The following is a 19,088-nucleotide window of genomic DNA, read 5'->3' on the forward strand; positions in this document are numbered from 1 at the left end:
GAAATGCAGAAGTATCGACTCTTTTGAACGTTGGCACTAACCAATTTGAAGGTTAGCGGCTTGGTCAGTAGCAGAGCAGTATTGAAACAATCACCTGGGCTGATGGAGGGCTTATACAGAAGATACGAAGGACGTTTGCCTAAGCTTTTGTCAAACAAGCACGTGGATTGGACAGCTTCTTTTCCCCCAGGCTCAGGGGCTTCCCTGAGGTGGACTTATGGGTTAGTCGGGGGTCTCTGATGTGATGCCTGTGGCTGCCACTATGCCCACAAGACAGGTTGAGGCTCCTGCCAAGCTATTTTCCTTTCTGCAAGTAAATGGAATGACTCCTCCATTCACTTGTATAGAGGGGCAAAAAGTCCTCCCTGCTGAAAAACAACTGGAGGGCAGGATGAAGTCACCCCTCACCAAGAACCCTTGGGTCAACAGGGTCCTTGGTGGGAAGTGACCTTTGCCCCTACTCCAGCTGATTTTCAGCAGGGGGCTTTCCCCTTCCTTATTCAAGCCAATGGGCTCCTGGATCCAGCATTGCTCCTTATGACAGAGTAACCAGGAGTGTGTTTGCCCAGTTTAGACTGGTGTACCAGCTGCATCCTTTCCTGGAGAAGGTGGGCCTGATCACTTTCACAAGTGCCTTAGCCACATCCAGACTGGATTACTGAATGTACTTTATTTGGGGCTACTTTTGAAAACAGAAATCTCTTGGACTCCTACATTTTGCAAAAAATCTTGTAACCCTGATGATATAACATCACTGTCTAGGAAAGGAGACATTTCCAAATCTGATTAAAATTAACATCACTTGGATTGGAAACCAGTGATCACTGCATTTTTCCCTCCTCTCTCCACCCCCTTTGCCTATGTGATCCTGAATTGCAGTTTCCCAGCATGCTGACACTGTTACATATTTTTATTCCTATTAGGAGGGGTCAGATTACTGCTACAAATGTGGAGGAAGACACCCCCACCAACTGTGTTTCTTGGGATTTTGTGGATCCAGTCCAAAGAGTATGCTGTTCTTGCTCCAGGTTGGTACAAGAGATAATAATGTCAGGATTTGCATTGAAAGAATGGGGGCATCCTATGATAAGCATCTTCTGTGAGTGGCACTCTTAGTGTGCTTGTCTGGAACAATCTTGCTTAGCTTATGCATAGCAAAGGTGCTTAAGCTGTTGCTCCACAAGCCATCAAATATGCTCTAAAGCATGTGTGTAAAACTGCAGGCCCGGAGTCCCCATCCAGCCCAAGAAAGCCAAAACCCCTTCCCCTAGCTGTGTGTGTGTGTGTGTGTGCATGCCCCATCTTCCCACAGTAGATCACTTCCCCTCCCCTCATAAGAAGCACAAAGGGTGCAAGAAGGGCAATCAAAGCTCAAGGGAGCCACCTTAAAACATAAATGCAGTGAGGTCCAGGAAGGTCAAGACTCCCAGTCTTCTAGGTCAGGGGTGCAGAACTAAGTTCCAATCTGGCCTTCTGTGTTTCCCTGATGGCCATTCCCTTTTTCTCTGTCCCCCACCCCTTTCTTTTGACCACTGAGTTTTTGGTGGTTCCCAGGCTTTTGTTCAGATGGTGAGTTTTTCCACCTTCTCTGTAGACTGGTAGTTACGGCATATGGTGTGCTGGTACCAGCTTCTCTTATGAAACTGAGCATGGACTTTGCTGTGAAGGTATAGGATAATGGCTTAAGATTCTGAGACTCCCATCTCTGTGTGATCAGCCTGATGAGCATATCAATCATTAGAACATTGGACAGGGCCAGGCCTCAGGCAGGATGACTGTGGATGACTCATAACCTGCTGTAGTGATGAAAGAGAGTAGAAACTTGCTTTATTTATGCATCTGTTTACTACAGTTGTTTACAAGCTGCCTTGTAGGATGCAAATCCTACCAAGGCGGCTGACAAGTAACCTAAAAATAATAAAATCAAAATAAACAATATTAACATTTTTTTTTTAAAAAATCATCAGGATCCTTCCTTCAAGGCAGCTGGTGTAAGATGGGGAAGTTCCATCTGGAACAGGAGCAGGTGCCTGGTTTAATTCTCACGAACCTCCCTTTCTTCACAATCTTTCCCATGGGGCAGTTGATGGTAGATGGCCCTGTGGGAGGGGCAGGGTAGGGCAAAGTCTAGCTGGAACAGGCCTGAGGACTTCTTCACCTGCCTCTCCCCCTCTGTCTTCTGAAATTCTTCACACAAGGCAGTTGATGAAGCTGTAGCAATTTCAAACAAAGCACAGTATCTCACTTTTCAAACTGCAACAAGCTTCCTTCTGCTAGGTACCTCCAAAAAGACCAGAATCTTGGACCACTGATAGGGAACGTTTTGAGAGGAAGGGGCTGGTAACCTATCTGCCAGTGCATAGTAATACACATCATTTGTGGAGTATCAGGAACCTGGGGTGGTGAGAACCATCTGTATCCAGTTAAAATAAACAAAAATGTACTTGTTCACCTGGATGCATTCTTGAGATGTGGAGATTTTCTCCCTGCCCAGCCCCTTCACACACAAATTTATAGGAATGCTTTGAACATGATTCCTGTATTTTAGGACAATAACCTAGTTGTCTTAAAGTAATTCATCTGAAAGTCAAAGTCATGGCAGATTCACAACAGATAAATCACCAAACTGAGCAGGAGGTCATGAGAATAACTTTCTACAGGTTGCAAGGTCGCTTTAAAATGAGGGAAGAGGAGAAATACAGATGCATCAGCATATGAAGGAATCTGCTGCCCTCTTTCTTTTTCACAGCCCACTTGGTAAATTCTTCCTGATTATTCTCTTTCAGGCATAAGCTCCTCAAGCAACGCTGTGCTGCAGGTTCCAGTCGTCCACCGACGATATTGCAACCAGGTTTTGGTGTGGGATCCTCATCCTCTTCCGTCTTGCCACCTCCTGCCTCTAAGCACAAAACCACAGAGAGACAGGAGAAATCAGAAAAACTTCAGAAGAGGTCACTGCTACCATTTCACCATCGTCCCTCTGTCACTGAAGAGCTATGTATGGAACAGGACCCGTCGGGACAGAAGCTGGCCTTGACAGGGATGGAGCCCTCCTTGGAAGCTCCTAATAGCAGGAAATACGAGAAGCAGCTTTCTCTGCCACCCAGGCACCCAAGCAAACAAACAAATTTGAATCCTATGGATTCCCCCCATTCCCCCACATCCCCTCTGCCTCCCACACTTAGTCCCCAGCCAAGAGGTCAGGAAGCTGATAGTTTGGACCCACCATCAGTTCCTGTGAATCCAACCCTCTACAGCAATGGATTAGAACTCCAGCCAATGGCCAACCCAGAGGACAGGACGGTCCTTGTAGGCCAGAGGCTACCTCTGATGGCAGAAGTCAGCGAGACGGCTTTATATTGTGGGGTTTTACTCAACCAAGAGTCATCAAATAAATGGCAGGGATATACTCTTCCTTCAAACAGTGATCCAGAGTTCAGGCCTCCTGAACTCCAGTGTGAGAGTTATGACACCAAGATGGATGTTGCATCTGAAAGCACTGCACTGAAAAGGTAGGGGCAATCCATAAGGATTTGTTGACTGTCGCAAATTGGGTGTTTGGAGTTGCTTCAGGTGTCAGATGGTGGTGGTTGAGGTTACCCCCCCCCCCCAAATACCCATAGGTGCTCAGAAGTTAAACATGTGTCTTAAAGTGAGTGAAAATCTTGCAAGAACCTAGTTATACATTTTTCTATGCAAGAAAAAAACTAGGGGCACCTGCATGATTTCCTGAGAATTTCTGGGGGGGATGGGGGACAGGGCAATGCTTCACTATGGTTGGGAATCTCTGCATAGGGTTTTTCAGACATGAATTCTGTTTCGTGTCTTGTTACATGTTATGTTAATCTGAGTGAAGTTTGCACCCATCTCATGAGAAGCTGCCCCAAGTCTCTAGCGTTTGGATAATGATGCATGTATAGTAGATCTAGGCCACTTGAGCTGATAGCTGGCTACATCAGTGTTTGGTTCTTACTGTCACATTCTCACACAACACAGAGTAAAAGTATAGCATGAAAATGCAGTGTGCAGTGCTGTTTCCTGCTGTTTCATTTTGTAATGTGCATTAATGTCTCCCTCTTAAGGCTGCCATGAAATACTCTGTTGTAGTTTTCAAGAAGGAAATAAAGGGGAATGGCTTCTGCTTACAACTTTATAAGAAGCTTGATAGGCACAATTCCCTTTTTTTTAGTTCAGTCACAGGCTTTTCAACAGTACCATTCCTGTTGTGAGGAAAAGCTATATGTGCTGGTAGAGGTGTGTGTGTGTGTGTGTGTGTGTGTATAATGCGCAAATGAAACCATTCAAAAGCTTACCCATGTTTGCAGAAGACAAAATATTTAAATATATGTTGTTAAGTCGTGTCCGACTCTTTGTGACCCCATGGACCATAGCACGCCAAGCCTTCCTGTCCTCTGCTCTCTCCCGGAGCATGCTCAAGTTCATATTCATTGCATCGGTGATGCTATCTAGCCATCTCATCCTCTGCTGTCCCCTTCTTCTTCAGCTTCAGTATCTGTCCTTCCAATGAGCATTCAGGGTTAATTTCCTTTAGGATTGACTGATTTGACCTCCTTGCAGCCCAGGGGACTCGTAAGTGTCTTCTCCAGCACCACAGTTCGAAAGCATCAATTTTTCGGCGCTCAGCCTTCCTTATAGTCCAGCTCTCACAGCCATACATTGCGCTCTCGCTCGTGCACGCGCGCTCTCTCTCTCTCTCTCTCTATATATATTTAAATATATGTATTACTAATAATTTCTTTTAAAGTGGCGTTCCCCAACCAGTTGCTTTCCAGATGTGTTAAACTGCAACTCCTATCATCCCCAGCCAGCATGGCCATTGATAGGAGTTGAAATCCAACACATCTGGAAGACACAAAGTCAGGGAAGGCTGTTTTCAAGTTTGCTACCCCCCCCATGTGAAACAGCTGAAATCATTTAGTTCTGTTTCACAAATGTTTTAGGAAGGTGTACTCAATAAAGGAAAGAATGATTTTCAAGCCATTGCACAGCAGACATCTTAGTTTGTGTAGTGACTATTGTGGGGAAGTGCAGCGTGTGTACATCACTGCCAGCATCGGTATGGATTTCGATGCTTTATATAGAGAGCTGCAGCATGCCTCCCACTGTGATGGCTGCTTCAGTGAATGGGTTCAGAAGTGGCCCAGCATAACCAAAGTAATTCCATCACTGATAAGAACAATTGTGTGAAATTTTCAAGAAGGATCATATGTTCACCTTTGAGAGTGAGTTGTGGTGGCCTGGAAACAAAACTAGAATGGTGCTGAATGATATTCAACATCAGAGAGTCTGATACCTTTGTTTTGTCTCTAAAGCTGGAACTAGACGTTACAAGAGATTCCTGTATCAAAAATAGCCCTGTGTCATCATCTTCTCCCCCTCATTTCTTTAGTAATATCTAGTAATGCAGAACAGGATGACATGTTGCAGGGAATTAGTACAGGGTAACATCACATCACAGATTTTATATTACTAGATGTTACTGGGGAAGAGGTTAGGAGGAGAACCATCGGTGCTGTTTTTAGCAGCCATGCATCTCCCATAATGACTAGCTCTGGCCTAAGATGTTGAGGTTAGCCTGCAGTAATACTGCTTAAGTCACTACAAAAGAGGGCTAGCAATCTGTATCCCCAAGCTGTCTCAGAATAAAATAGGAATTTCCTGCCATTATTGTGGTCCGCCTTACAAGCATCTCCACTGAATTGTGCTCTTAAACTTTTGCAAGACAGAAAAGAGTTGTCTTGACTGTCACACTGATGAAACCTGGTAGAATGGAGGCCAAAGAAAATAGCGATAAACCATGGATGAGGTGGCAACGAATACTATATTAACAGCTCTAGAAAGTAAACACGATGAATCCTCTTGTCATGTTCTGGTTGAGTAGGTTTTCATAGGCTTAGGAATGGTGACTATTTGATTTTAAAGGGCAAAGAGGAGGGCTGGCTGTGGTCAGATGTATGCATTGTTGAAAGAGACACAGGGTTGATTATACAGGACCATCCAATTCCTTAGCAGAGAGGTCAGAGACAGCAGTTCAAAGTAGCCATAGATATGAGTAGAAAATCAAACCAGAGGAGGAGACTGGTTGAGTCTGAAGAAGAATGTGAGAGGCATATGGATCAAAGAGGTTATCTGCATGAATGTTGGTCACCAAGGCAAAGGCTGGGAATTTTGTGAGGTGAAGAATGTGAGCTAAGTGTCAAGGTTTGATAAGGACATTGAGAAGGGACTGACAATAGAGAGTTGATGTGATTGCTTTTATAATACTGACTGTTGCTGAGATATCTTCAGTATGACTATCTGATGTGGGCTTACTGGATTTTTGCATGGGTTTACACTAGTACTGCCCTCTGCTTTCACTGTAAGGCCTTGCAGATTCTTCCTGTTGGGGCTATGCCTGTTTTGGCTGTTTTCATGAACAATAATTTAGTATCCAAATACTGATTTGATAACTTCAGTTGAGCATGGACCCTGATGCCAAATGGTTCCATGTCCAAAGATGTGGCAGCACAGAAGCCAAATTTGTTATTAAATAACTTGCTTTCATGCTTTTTACCCCATTGGGACACGTTGCTATTTTTTTAAGAATATCAGTTTCTTGAAGAGACTGCCCAATAAATGTTGGAGTTGGTGAAGTTATAGATTTGAGAATGGATCTCTACTATGGAGAATTAGATCCTACTTCTTTATAAATGTATCAAGTGGCAGAAGCTATTAATATCTCTGTGTATGCTATATAAAGAATTTGAAACGGGTCTCAGATTTTTAGATGTGGATAACTAGTTTCCCTTGCCTTGGTATTCTGATGTCAACCGACATAGTACCTTTGAGACCATAAAACAATTAAGGGCTCAATCCTATGCATGTTTAGAAAGAAAAAGTCCTACAGTTTCCATCATTCCCCAGCCAGCATGGGGAATTCTGTCTAGGGGAATGCTGGGAGTTGTAGAATTTTTTCTGTCTAAACATGCATAGGATGGCTCCCTAAGCTCCCATCTCTTCCTATCTTCCATCTTAAGACTGTGACTAATGAAGACTTTATGCTGAAAAGGGCAACTAAAATGATCAAGGGGCTGGAGCATCTCTCTTATGAGAGGAGGTTACAACAGCTGGGATTGTTTAGCTTGGAAAAAAGGAGGGTAAGGGGAGACATTGTAGAGGTCTACAAAATGAGAACTTGGACAGGGAGACATTTTTCTCCCTCTCTCAAAATACTAGCACCTGGGGGTCATCCCATGAAGCTGATTGGTGGGAGATTCAGGACCGATCAGAGGAACCACTTCTTCACACAGCGCATAGTTAAACTATGGAATTCACTACCACAGGATGTAGTGATGGCCACCAATTTGGATGGCTTTAAAAGGGGGTGAGACAGATTCCTGGAGGAAAAGGCTATCAATGGCTACTAGTGTTGATGGTTATGTGTTGCCTTCAGTACCAGAGGCAGTGAGCCTATGTACACCAGTTGCTGGGGAACATGGGTGGATGGGTGCTGTTGCACTCATGCCCTGCTTGTGTGTTCTTGGATGACAGCTGGTTGGTCGCTGTGTGAACAGAATGCTGGACTAGATGGACCCTTGGTCTGACCCAGCATGGCTTTCCTTATGTTTTTATGCCTTTAACATCAAGCCAGCTCCCCACTCTCCCTTTTCTTTAACATCCAGTGTAATGTTCTGGAGAACACGAAAGCTTGCTCACTGTTTTGTGACATTTTGCTTGGTCCTAATAAAGGTATTATCCTACTGTGGATTTTGGATTTTTTTTTCTTATGGGCAAGCACGGCTACCTTTGTTTTTCATATCTGTAGACAGTCTCAGCTCATGATGGAAATATGGAACCACCCTGTTGTTGACAATGAAGAAATACTGAAAGGAAATACCAGCTGTTTCCTAAGGTTACCCAGAACTTTCAATCCTAATTAATATCTAAGTCTGTGCTAATAAGAGGTTTAACTGTTAGTTTTACCCAGAAAAAGAGGTGCAGGGGTATGTGTCTAGCTTATAAGAGATTCATCTCAGTAGACAAATTCTATTTGCTGGTACAGAATTTAATACTCTGGGGCAGTGGTAGGCAGAAGGTAGATTGGAATCTACTGGTAGCTTCATGTGTAATCTGCAGTAAATTGGCAAGGATTTTTGACTTCCAGTTGCTTAATAATAGCAACAACAAATAACTCTCCACCTGCCCCTGCCCCAAATTATAGTGCTGTAATGAAGAAATCTTGGGGTAACTAGGAGTGGATTTCTATGCAGAAGGACTATGATACTCAAAGCAGATTCCTGGGCTCTGAATTCTTTAATTCATAATGTATGCCTTTTGCACCACCAGGCTCCAGTCGGTGGATTTGGGAGGTCTACTAAAAAACAAAGTAGATCCCTCAAGGCAAAAGTCTTCCCACACTTGCTCTAGATAGTATTATGGTTACACTCCATGTGGGTTATCTAGGTGCGCTCTGACTTGTTTTTGTAATACCTATACAGAATGTTAACTATTTATAGATTGTGTTTATATGCCACCTTTCTGCTAAGGTACCCACGGGGTCAGTGACCCCTTACCACACCAAACACCTCCAGGCATGCAGAGAAGGGGCCTAAAATGCAGTGGGTCCCAGGTCCATTCCAGAAAGCATTTTGCCTAAATTGGAACATGACACTGCAGTCTGAAGTCCATTTGGGACAAAATCCCTAACCAAGTGTCCTCATCTGTCAGATGGCTGGTATGGAAGAGCAGTGCTATCATCTCTCCATCTCAGACTCCCTGAGGCTCTTATTATTTTGGTTCTAATGGAGCTAATTGAATTTTGGGAGGGGGTATGTGAGATGTGTATGTGCTTGAACATTTCCAAAAATATGTGTGAATTGGCTAAATGTGCAAGCAGAGGTAGGCAACACAAGGCCCTCTGGCTGTATGCACCCCCCCCAGTGGTCTTTGTTGGAGCCCTCCACTTGTTCTGCTACCGATTTTCCTTTTAAAGGGGGCTTTTCCCTCTGCTAACGTGCTGCTGAATTTCAGTGGGGCAGGGGGGCAGCCCCTGTTGGGATCCAGGGGGTGATGCGGCCCTCTGACCCCCGGCCATTGCTCACCCCTGTCCTAAAGTGAACTGAGACAAGCCATATACTAAGAAGATGAGAGAGAGAGCACCTTCAGACAGTAGCTTGCCATATAAGAACAAGAGGCTTGTGTTACTGTACAGCAGCATCTCATTCAAATGATGGAGTTGGAAGGGACCTCCAAAGTTATCTAGTTCAGTCTCCCTGCTGAGGCAGGGTATCCACTTCTTCAGCATCCCTGAAAAGGGACCATCTAGCCTCTGCTTAAAAACCTGAAGTACAGGTACATGGGAGGGAGATGTGAGGGGTATATTTCTGACATTATGCTCTTGCAAAGGAAAAGGAAGTGCAGGAAACTTGTGCAAGATAATGTCCAAAGTAAACACCGAAAACAGGATTGAATATTTTATTTATTAAAACACTTTTATCCCTCCTTTCCTTTAACCCCCCCCCCCCACGGGGGCTAACAATTTCAAATCTGATGCAAACATAAGGCTTTAGATGGATTGTTGCCATCTTTCCTCCAGTGCTCACTTTTGCAGATGCTATGCTATACTGACATGTTTCTAGTTCTTGAGGAGATTTTGATTATCTGTGATGTGCCTGTAAGATTCTAGTCTTTTCAGTGGCTGGCCCAGAATGCAAGGTTACAGGTCAGCCAGCAGATGTTTAATAATGGCAAGAGGTTAGGCATGGTCTGCTAGGGAAACATTTTGTTTCAGCTGTATTGAAGAGGGAGACAGATTATACTGGCTATGCTTATGTGGGGAAAAAACTATACATCTGCAAGACAGACTTTACTGAATATGTTTCTGTTTCCTTTTCCCTTAGGCTCTTAGCACAACCTAATAAAAGATTTAAAATCTTGGAAGAGACTCCCCCGGTGCCGGCAATGCATTATCTTGACCCTTTACCTCTAATACAGCAACCTGGCGAATGTTTGGGAGACGTCAGTGATCCTTACACTTTTCAGGATGGAGACATCAAATACAGCTTCACTGGCACTAAAAAATGCAAACTTGGAACTGATAGAGAATCTCTGAAGAAAAATAAGGTATCCTGTCTAGAGAGAGATATTTTTAGAGCACGCTGCTTCTTTGTGTGGAAATGTTTGCCCTGTTTTACACCCACTAAGTCAATCCTATGCACATTTACTGAGGATTACATGTGATTGAACTGAGTGGGGCTTACTTTTGAATAGATATGTATAGGATTGGCCTGTCAGAAGATGAAGCTTATGCATTTCGGTTACAGCTGTGATCCTAAGTGTGTTTACCTGAGAGTAAGCCCTACTGAATGTGGTGGAACTTACTTCTGAGTAAACATAGATTGGATTGCACTGTAAGTGATGATGTTTGTATATGTGTAAAACTATTTCTGGAGGAAGTATGGTAGCTTGTATTGTTTAACTTCAAAATGTAGTAAGCAAAACCCTGCTGTGTTCGTAGGCTCTTCTGTTCATTATATTGAGGGAGGTCCTGGACATTGCGTCCTGATGGCACCACTGGGCAAGTGTCCTGGGGAAGGAAGCTCTAAAGAGAGCACAGCACTAAGGAAAAAGTTCTAGATCTCCCTGCCTTGCCTCAGAAAATGGTGTGGTCACACACCAAGGCTTCATTGGAGGATCTTAAAGCAAAACAAAACAAAACAAAAAAGGGGGGTGGGAGGTTGCATATGGGAGGGACAGTACATGTGGCTAACTGCCATTCAAATGTGGGGAAATGTGGTCTCTGCCGTGGAGAACCTCCCAATTATGTATGTATGTATGTATGTATTTATTTATTATTGCATTTCTCTACCACTCAATAGCTGAATCTCTCCTGGTGGCTCACAACAATTAGAACCATGAAATATATAATAAAATACAATATAAAATGTAAAAGCTTAAAACTACAATATAAAAGTGCAAACCACAATAAAACCTAGCTTCAGTGCAGAGATTTAAAATGCAATAATAGATTTAAAACAACAGAGCTAAAAGACTAAAATGCCTGGAAAAATAAAAAAAGATCTTCACCTGGCTCCAGAAAGAGCACAGCATAGGCGCCAGGCGAGCCTCTTGGGAAGCTCATTCCACAGCAAGGGTGCCACAGCAGAAAAGGTGGCTCTTCCTGGTAGCCACCCGCTTCACTTCCTTTGTCAGGGACTCCTGGAGAAGGATGCTGAAGATGATCTTATGGTCCAGGCAGGTAGATATCCTTACTGCAAGTGCTTTCTGAAATTATGTCCGGTTTACTCATGTAAAAAAAATTAGGGTGTAGAATCACTTCTGATTGCCAATGGGTGAATTCTCCCTGACAGTAAACCCCCCTCTATTTCCCTACATTAACACATTCCCTCCCCGCCTACAAGATAGGACACCAGCCCAGTTGTCCTAGGACTGCAGAAGTGAGCGGAAGGACAATCTGACCTCTGCTACCAGCCAGAGGAACAGGAGCCACTAGGTAGTGTTTTTGAACTGTTTTAATCTTTTGTATGCTACCTCAGAGATCATTTGATCAAAAAGTGGGGTGTACATTTTTAAAATAAATCAAGGGCTGGTATAGAACGTTTCTCCTAGCTACTCCTAGTCTTCTGTTTCCAGGAGGTTTTCTAATGCAGAGGATCATCCAAAAGTTGAATCCTGCTGCCACTTGTAGTCAGAAGTGATTCACTCAATTTTACCACCTCATTCTCCTGCATGTGTAGACCAGGCTTGAGTTCAGCTCACGCAGAAGCAAACTTCAGGCTGCACCATAAGGCTGCAAGCTAATAATGAATAAGTGTGGCATCATTTTGAGATACTACTTTGTGTTCCATTTCTTGGGGACTTGAGAGTGCACCACAGACCTATGCTGGACTTCTCTTTCTTTGTGCCTTTGATCTTTGCTTTGCCTCAGATACTTCTTGGGTGTGTTCAATGCCTGTTTTGTTGTATTGAGTGAGCTCCTTGTGTAGTTATTCATTAGGCAGAGTTTGGGGCACACATGACCTGGACATGTACGCGTGCTAATTTATGGGGTAGCCATTGTAATAAATTATTTTCTAATTGTTTTACAGTGCAGGAAAGTCATTCGTGCTTTTACATTTTGCACATGTAAGAAAATTTATCTTCTGTGGAGGGCTTGATCTCTGCTATTCCTTAGAATCAAGCTTGGAGCCACTTCACACTTGACCACTTTTTAGTATATGGATATATAGGAAAAACTATGTGTGGCTGTACACACTTTGTACAGCTGGTGTGGGACAGAATAATTCAAGCTACAGCTCTTTCTTCCTCCCCCCCGCCCCGCATTTTCTTGCTCCTTAGACATATAGTGTTTGATTTAAATTCTCTGTGTTTGCAGTCAGAAGATGGAACTGCAACCAAGGAGATTTCTGCAGCAGGTCATCCTACCACTATGCCAGATGGGAAAGATGCAATGTCCATTTTCAGTTCTGCTCCTAAAACAGGTACATGATAGTCTTTCGGATTCCTTCTGGAAAAGGCACCAGGTGAAATCTTATCAAGAATCATAAGAGAGTAATACTTCTATGATAAACTAAAACAAGAAAGAAAAGAAAGGGTTGTAATAATGTTGTTCAGCATCTGAATGTGTTATCACTACATGCATCACTTTTCAGTTGAGGCTCCAGTTGGTTATTTTTGAGAGTTAACCTTGGAACATAGGAATTTGTTTTTTGATTGATTTCTTGCTCTTCCTGTCACTGGGGAACATGGCTTAATTCCTTTTGTGCTTTGTGCCCCATGTCTAAAGCCCGTGATTATTTTTCTCCCCCCTAGACACACGGCAAGATAATGCTGCAGGCCGAGCTGGTACTGGTAGCCTCACGCAAGTAACAGACTTGGCCCCTTCACTACATGACTTGGACAACCTCTTCGATAATTCAGATGAAGATGAGCCTGGGGTAAGTGTGCAGTGAGTTGAGCTACACCATATGCACATAGTCTCACTCAAGCCTTGGAATAACGTCCGTTATCGCAGAGATATCTAAGCTATTGTGTGACCACACTTGGAATACTGTGTACAGTTCTGGTCACCACACCTAAAAATAAGGATAAAAAGGCCTCTAATAGAGTTGGAAAAGGTGCAGAAAAGGGCAACTAAAATGAACAAGGGGTTGTAGCAAATCCAGATTAGACAGATTCATGGAGGATAAGGCGATTCATGGTTACTAGTCCTCATGGCTATATGCTACCTCCAGTATCGGAGGCAGTATGCCTACATATGCCAGTTGCCTGGGGAACACAAGTGGGAGGGTGCTTTTGTTCAGTTCAGTTTATTGCTTGTTGGCCATAAGCATACAGAAACATAATAAAATACCCCTCTTAAACAAAAAGTGGCACCAAAACGTAAGAAAAATATTAAGGAGGAGGATTATAACAAAGTCAATTAAAACATTTCATAGGGTTGAACATTAAACATTTCACAGAATCTAGGCAATATTTATTGACATATTATAATATATTAGCAAGCTTAGTCTTGTATACTAAAGGTGCTTTTGCACTCATGTTCTACTTGGGGGTTTCCCACAGGCAGCTGGTTGGCTACTATATGACCAAGATGTCAGACAAGATGGACCTTTGGTTTGAACTAGCATGGCTGTTCTTAAGTCCTTAAACAGAAGGCTTTCAGGCTTGATTTCTTTTTTCTCTGATTTGTCCCAGAGTGTGATATCTGTGATGAACAGAGTAGGAAATGTCATACCATGTCCACTCCTCTTCCCCAAGGGAAACTTCTAGAATGAGGAAAAAGTCTGTTTAATGCAGACATTTGTGACAGTGAAGTTGGTTCCATTTCCAATAATTTTGCCTGTGAAACTAGAAGTTTTACTTTGTGTTGATGTTCCTCATGGTGAGTTCAGAATAGCCATGCTTTAGTGCCAATTCCATGAAAAAATACCAGTGCATATTAATTAATTTAAAGGCATGTAGACCTAAGATAACCTTTTTGTCTATTAAAACCAAAATAAAAAGAAGTAAATGGCAAAAAGTGTTTTTGACACCTATAAGTGTTTTTTTGATTAAAAGCAGTCCTTTTAATTCTTGAGTGCAGAGTGGAATCAAAGATTAACTCCTTTCAAAAAGGAAAAGTCCTGGAGTTGTGTACTGACCAGGTTGCAATAATTCGTTTTTAAAATAGTCATCTTGCTTTTAAAGGGTTTTCTTTTTAATTTTATCTCTAGGCTGTCTCACCTGCTCTCCGTTCATCAAAAATGCCCCTAGCAGGGACTGAAGACCGCCCCTTGGGCAAGGATGGCAGAACAGCAGTTCCTTATCCTCCAAGTAAGTAACAGAGTATAACCACAGCAGTGTTTACAAGTAAAGTCATTGCTGTAATTTATTTATTTATATTAACATTTATATGCCACCTTATATATGCACAACACTTTAAAACAGCAAAACTGAAAAACATTAAAACAACTACATAATTTGAAGGGTACATTAAAAAGATCACATCCTTTCTAAATACCAAGAGAGTAGGGACCAAGTGTAGTTCTCGATGGAGCACATTCCACAGTTTGGGAGTGACGCAGGAGAAAGCCCTTTCATGTGTGCCTGACAAACAGGCCTCTGCAGGTATTGGTGCCCTCAAAAGGGTCTCTCCTGCAGATCTTAGTAATGTGCAGGTTCATAACGAGACAGACTGTCCTTTAAATAGTCAGTTTCTAAGTTATTTAGGGCTTTAAAGGTTAAAACCAACACCTTGAATTGAGACTGGGAAGTAATTGACAACCAGACCAGTTCTTTCAAGATATGGCCCTGATACCTTGCACGGGTTAGCGGCCACATTTAACACCAATTGAACCTTTTGGACACCTTTCAGGGGTAGCTCGATGTAAAACACATTGCAGTAGTCTAAGCATGATGCAGCCAAGGCATGGATAGCTGTTGGCAAGTCAGACTCAGGAAGGGTTGCGGCTGGGTCACCAAGCGTAATTGCGCGACACACTCCTTGCCACCGCTGCCACCTGAAGTTCCAGGGACGTTATAGGATCCAGGAGCGCTCCCGAGCTATGTACCTCAAGGGGAGCCTGACCCCATCTGGAACGGGTTGAATCCCAGTCCCTGAGTCAAGATTTCTACTGGCCAACAACACCTGTATCTCCGCTTCTTCACCCTCATCCAGCCCTTTATCGAATCCAGGTAACATTCAAGGGTTTCAGTTGCTTCCTTGGTATTAGGAAAAATGTCCTTTCTCCTCTTACTGGGAGAATGTCTCTTCTTTGCTTACAGACTAAAATATATAACCAGAGAATAAAAACCAAGTTGTTTCTCTTACTTTAAAATTAGAAGCAGATCATTTAAAAGAAAAAGAAGAATTTTTAATAAGAATTGCCTAGTAAAAAGGTAATTGAAACCGTTAATTTGAATAGCTGGTCTTGAGTGATCTGGGGTGATTCTTTGGGTGTTTACTGTATATCTTATTTGAGACCCAGAAGAAAAACAACTTTATCTAAATAGGAGTTGCTTCTGTATCCACAGTATAGGTTGCCTTATGACAAGAGCTGCACTTTTCTATACTAGTGTTCATAAAAGCCTTCATTTGTTTACAAGCTGATCTGTTGAGGCACAGTGTCCCTATACAAATGTGATTGTACAAGTCATGGGCAAATGTAATTATTTAAATTTGTCCTGGCTTCATTTAAAAGCTATCACTTTAGGAGTGGAGATGGAATTTACTACATTCAATAGAAGCCAGTGGCTTCTAATTGAAACTGTATTCTGTAACCTCATTAAACCTACACAGAGGGAGGAATTAAGCTTGTCAGTTTTCAAGCTGCTGTTCCTTAGCATTCCTTTAAATGTTTAGGTGACGTCAAAAGACATTTGGGTTGTGAGAGGCTTTTATATTCTTCACACACACACACCCGTCATTCTATGCTAGGTTACTTTTCCATCATGCCAAGAACCACAGGGACTTGATTTCCATGATCATCTGAGAACTGCAGATATTTTTTTCCGTCGCAATGCTCGCTTACGTGATATGCTTTAGAAATGCTTTATGTGTATATGAAAATAGTATTCTGTGTGATACCAACGGATGTCATTGTGAATTACAAGATCCTCTGCTTCAGAGAGAGAGAGAGAGAGAGAGAGAGAGACTGTGGCTACTCTAAGCTGAACTTGCATTCTACTGCAAATCATTCTTGAACATTATCTCATTAACTCTGGCTGGTAATGAGAACAAATTGAGGGGAAAAACCATGGTGTCACAAAGATGAGTCAGAGAGTTATATGGAGCCATAAAAGCAGTGCTGATTTACTCAAATGCAGAAGTATGAAGTACACAGAGATTGGATTTTGACAGTTTTAGTAGATCTATAGCTGCTTAAAATATGCAAGGTTTTCTCAAGCATGACACATATGAAAATGAATAATGATACCCAGTCAGTTCTTTAGGTTTATTTAATTAAACATTTCCCTTCTTCTTCTTTTTAATGACACTGCAGTGCAGAAATCCCCCCCCCCTCAAAAAAAGAACCCCAAAAGAAAATGGCATAATGTGGAGCAAGGTAGGAAGGGTTAAATAGATAAGGGTTGCCCCTTTCAGTATTCTTCTTTTCTCTCGATGCAGGAGTTTCTGTAAAAGACTGACACAAAGAGGAGAAGCATATGTGTGGATGAGAGAGATGTCAGATGGCTAGACAGCAGAACCTGTCTTTTACTCTGCACAAGCTGTGATGGGCCAGATTAGTCTCTCTGCAAAGGATTTCCCTTTGAATACAAGCCTGGTGCCCCCCTAAGCCCCACTTTGTTACCAGCAAGAGGAGCAGGGGGAACATTAGCATACTGTATGCCTTACATTCTGTGCAGGAATATCCCAAGGCAATTCTGCCACAAAGTACTGCTCAGAGTGGCTTCCATATTCTTCACACCCTGTGTTTCTAGACGAGGCTTTTATTGTGCAATCTCCCTGCCTCATTCATGGAATTACACAGTGGGGTGCGGGGTGGGGTCCATCCAGTGTCATCTTCCACTTGTAATACATGCGCGCGCACACACACACACACTGTGTTTTCCCACTCCTCCTCCTCCTGTCTTTTTTCTTTCCATAAAAAAGGCAGAAAAGACAGAATAGCTTCACAACGTCTTTTGACTGGTAGCACTAGGAGTCCTCCGTCTGGAAGCATCCTTAGTGTGTTACAGAAATGGCCGATCTAAAAAGGTTAATAGAGTCACACTATAACCCCAGTAACTGTTGTCTCCAGTTCTGGCCAAGACTGATAAACCCAGTTAGGACTGGCAACGCTGCCTGCTTCTTGCACACGTGACTTGGTTTAGTTTAGAATATGCAAGTTCCTGCTCTTCACTCATTCATGTTGGTGTTCTGTTGGGTGCATTTGCTTTTTCTTGCTGTTTTGTGGCTAGCAAACTGGTCTTCCACTGAGTTTAGAGTTTAGGTTTAGAGATCTCCACCAGTTAACTGTTGTTTAGTTAAGTTTGGAGGCGCACTTTCTTTAACTTTTGCTCAGCCAGTCACTTCTAGTTCCTGTACCTGTTGAGCTGACGGATATCATTAAGGAGACCAGTATAAGTTGCATAGATTTTTAGCAACTAGCATCAGAAACATTGTCAAAAAGGGAGCTTCTTTGGCCATTTCAGTTGCAAGATCACATAGAAAATGGCTACAGTTCATGTGATTCACACTTTCTATGAATGACACTCCTGTATTTGCCTGTAACTAACAACAACAGTAACAACAACAACAATTTCTTAATTAAAAAACAAGGTACTATACAGTATAAAACATAAGGCTAAAATGACAAAATCCTACTTGCAGGCTCAAAATCTAAACAAATGCATGAGGAAAACAAAGATAGATAATGGAGGAAGTTAAAATCTCAGCAAATCAGAGAAGGCTGGAGAAAACAGATAGGTCTTAAAGCATGGGAATGACCGGATTTTCCTGCAATCCCTAAATTGTTCCTGCAGTTTATTTTTTCTTGTAAACTGCATTGAGGGCATATGAACCAGTGGTTAAGTAAGCTGTCCCAGACCTAACTGAGAAATGCACCTAAAACATTATTGGCATGTGTCACTTCAAAACCATTCCCTTAAGGGAAAATGTATCGGTTTAATAAAAGGTACTGTTTTTATTTTTAAATCCTGCTTTGCTGGCTAGTGTGGAAAGATAGTAGATTTGCAATACAATTATTTGCTGGCTCTCTCAGAGATGCCTGGAGGCTAGATTTATAATTACCAAGCACCGTTTTAGTAGTAGCAATAGCTTTCATTTGTAGTCTGTCTAATTGGGTTATGAGGCTGATAGGGAATTTCATAGGGAATTTTCTTTTAATCCATGGCAGCATTAACCTTGGTTTGTAAGAGATCTCACTCGTGTAACATTTAAGATTTAGGGTGAAATTGTCTTTGGTACCTGGGCGTGTAATTTACCAGGCACCGCTGCTGTGCCACCTCTACTGAACAAGCCCATTGAAGAAGCAGTCCCTGGTGGACCGCACGTTAGATTTCCTTCTCAGTTTTCGGAATCACTCCCTCAAAGCAGAGCACCAAACGATATCCCACCCCAGCCCCATGCTAGGGCCAACACTTTAAAAAGCTTGGCGGCATCATTTAGACATCGTTTTCTGCCTTGATCTATCTCCTGAATTCTTCTGTCTGAAGCAGCCTCTTTCACCGTGCTGCATGGTAGGGGCAGCCCTGCACTACGACTAATAGTGAACCTAGATTCGCCGTGCTGCATGGTAGGGGCAGCCCTGCACTACAACTAATAGTGAACCTAGATTCACCGTGCTGCATGGTAGGGGCAGCCCTGCACTATGACTAATAGTGAACCTAGATTCACTGTGCTGCATGGTAGGGGCAGCCCTGCACTACGACTAATAGTGAACCTAGATTCACCGTGCTGCATGGTAGGGGCAGCCCTGCACTACGACTAATAGTGAACCTAGATGGTGAGTACTGATAGGACTCAAGCCAAAGCAGGGCCACTGAAAAACAAGAGGGAAACATTGGCTTGCTCAGGGAAACCCCAAGGTTTGCAGAATTACAAAGAATATATTTGAAAACACACA

General features: G+C 42.7%; 1 protein-coding gene across 6 annotated transcripts in view; it reads left to right on the plus strand.

Annotated features, from left to right (window-relative positions):
* Positions 1 to 19,088, plus strand: part of MED13L (mediator complex subunit 13L) — a 213,543-nt gene that overhangs the window by 135,267 nt on the left and 59,188 nt on the right. For 5 of the 6 annotated variants that reach the window (XM_084819398.1, XM_084819400.1, XM_084819404.1 and 2 more), the window contains 7 exons: positions 924 to 1,028; positions 2,787 to 3,512; positions 7,826 to 7,912; positions 9,900 to 10,122; positions 12,395 to 12,500; positions 12,832 to 12,956; positions 14,235 to 14,334. In XM_084819398.1, the coding sequence (XP_084675524.1) occupies positions 924 to 1,028; positions 2,787 to 3,512; positions 7,826 to 7,912; positions 9,900 to 10,122; positions 12,395 to 12,500; positions 12,832 to 12,956; positions 14,235 to 14,334 (1,472 nt within the window). The remainder of the gene's footprint in view (positions 1 to 923; positions 1,029 to 2,786; positions 3,513 to 7,825; positions 7,913 to 9,899; positions 10,123 to 12,394; positions 12,501 to 12,831; positions 12,957 to 14,234; positions 14,335 to 19,088) is intronic. The other variant, XM_084819399.1, reaches the window with a different exon arrangement.

Source organism: Heloderma suspectum, chromosome 13 (genome assembly GCF_057233095.1).
Source record: "Heloderma suspectum isolate Gila_16-S chromosome 13, 16-S_ref, whole genome shotgun sequence".
In the NCBI taxonomy this organism is placed as follows: domain Eukaryota; kingdom Metazoa; phylum Chordata; class Lepidosauria; order Squamata; family Helodermatidae; genus Heloderma; species Heloderma suspectum.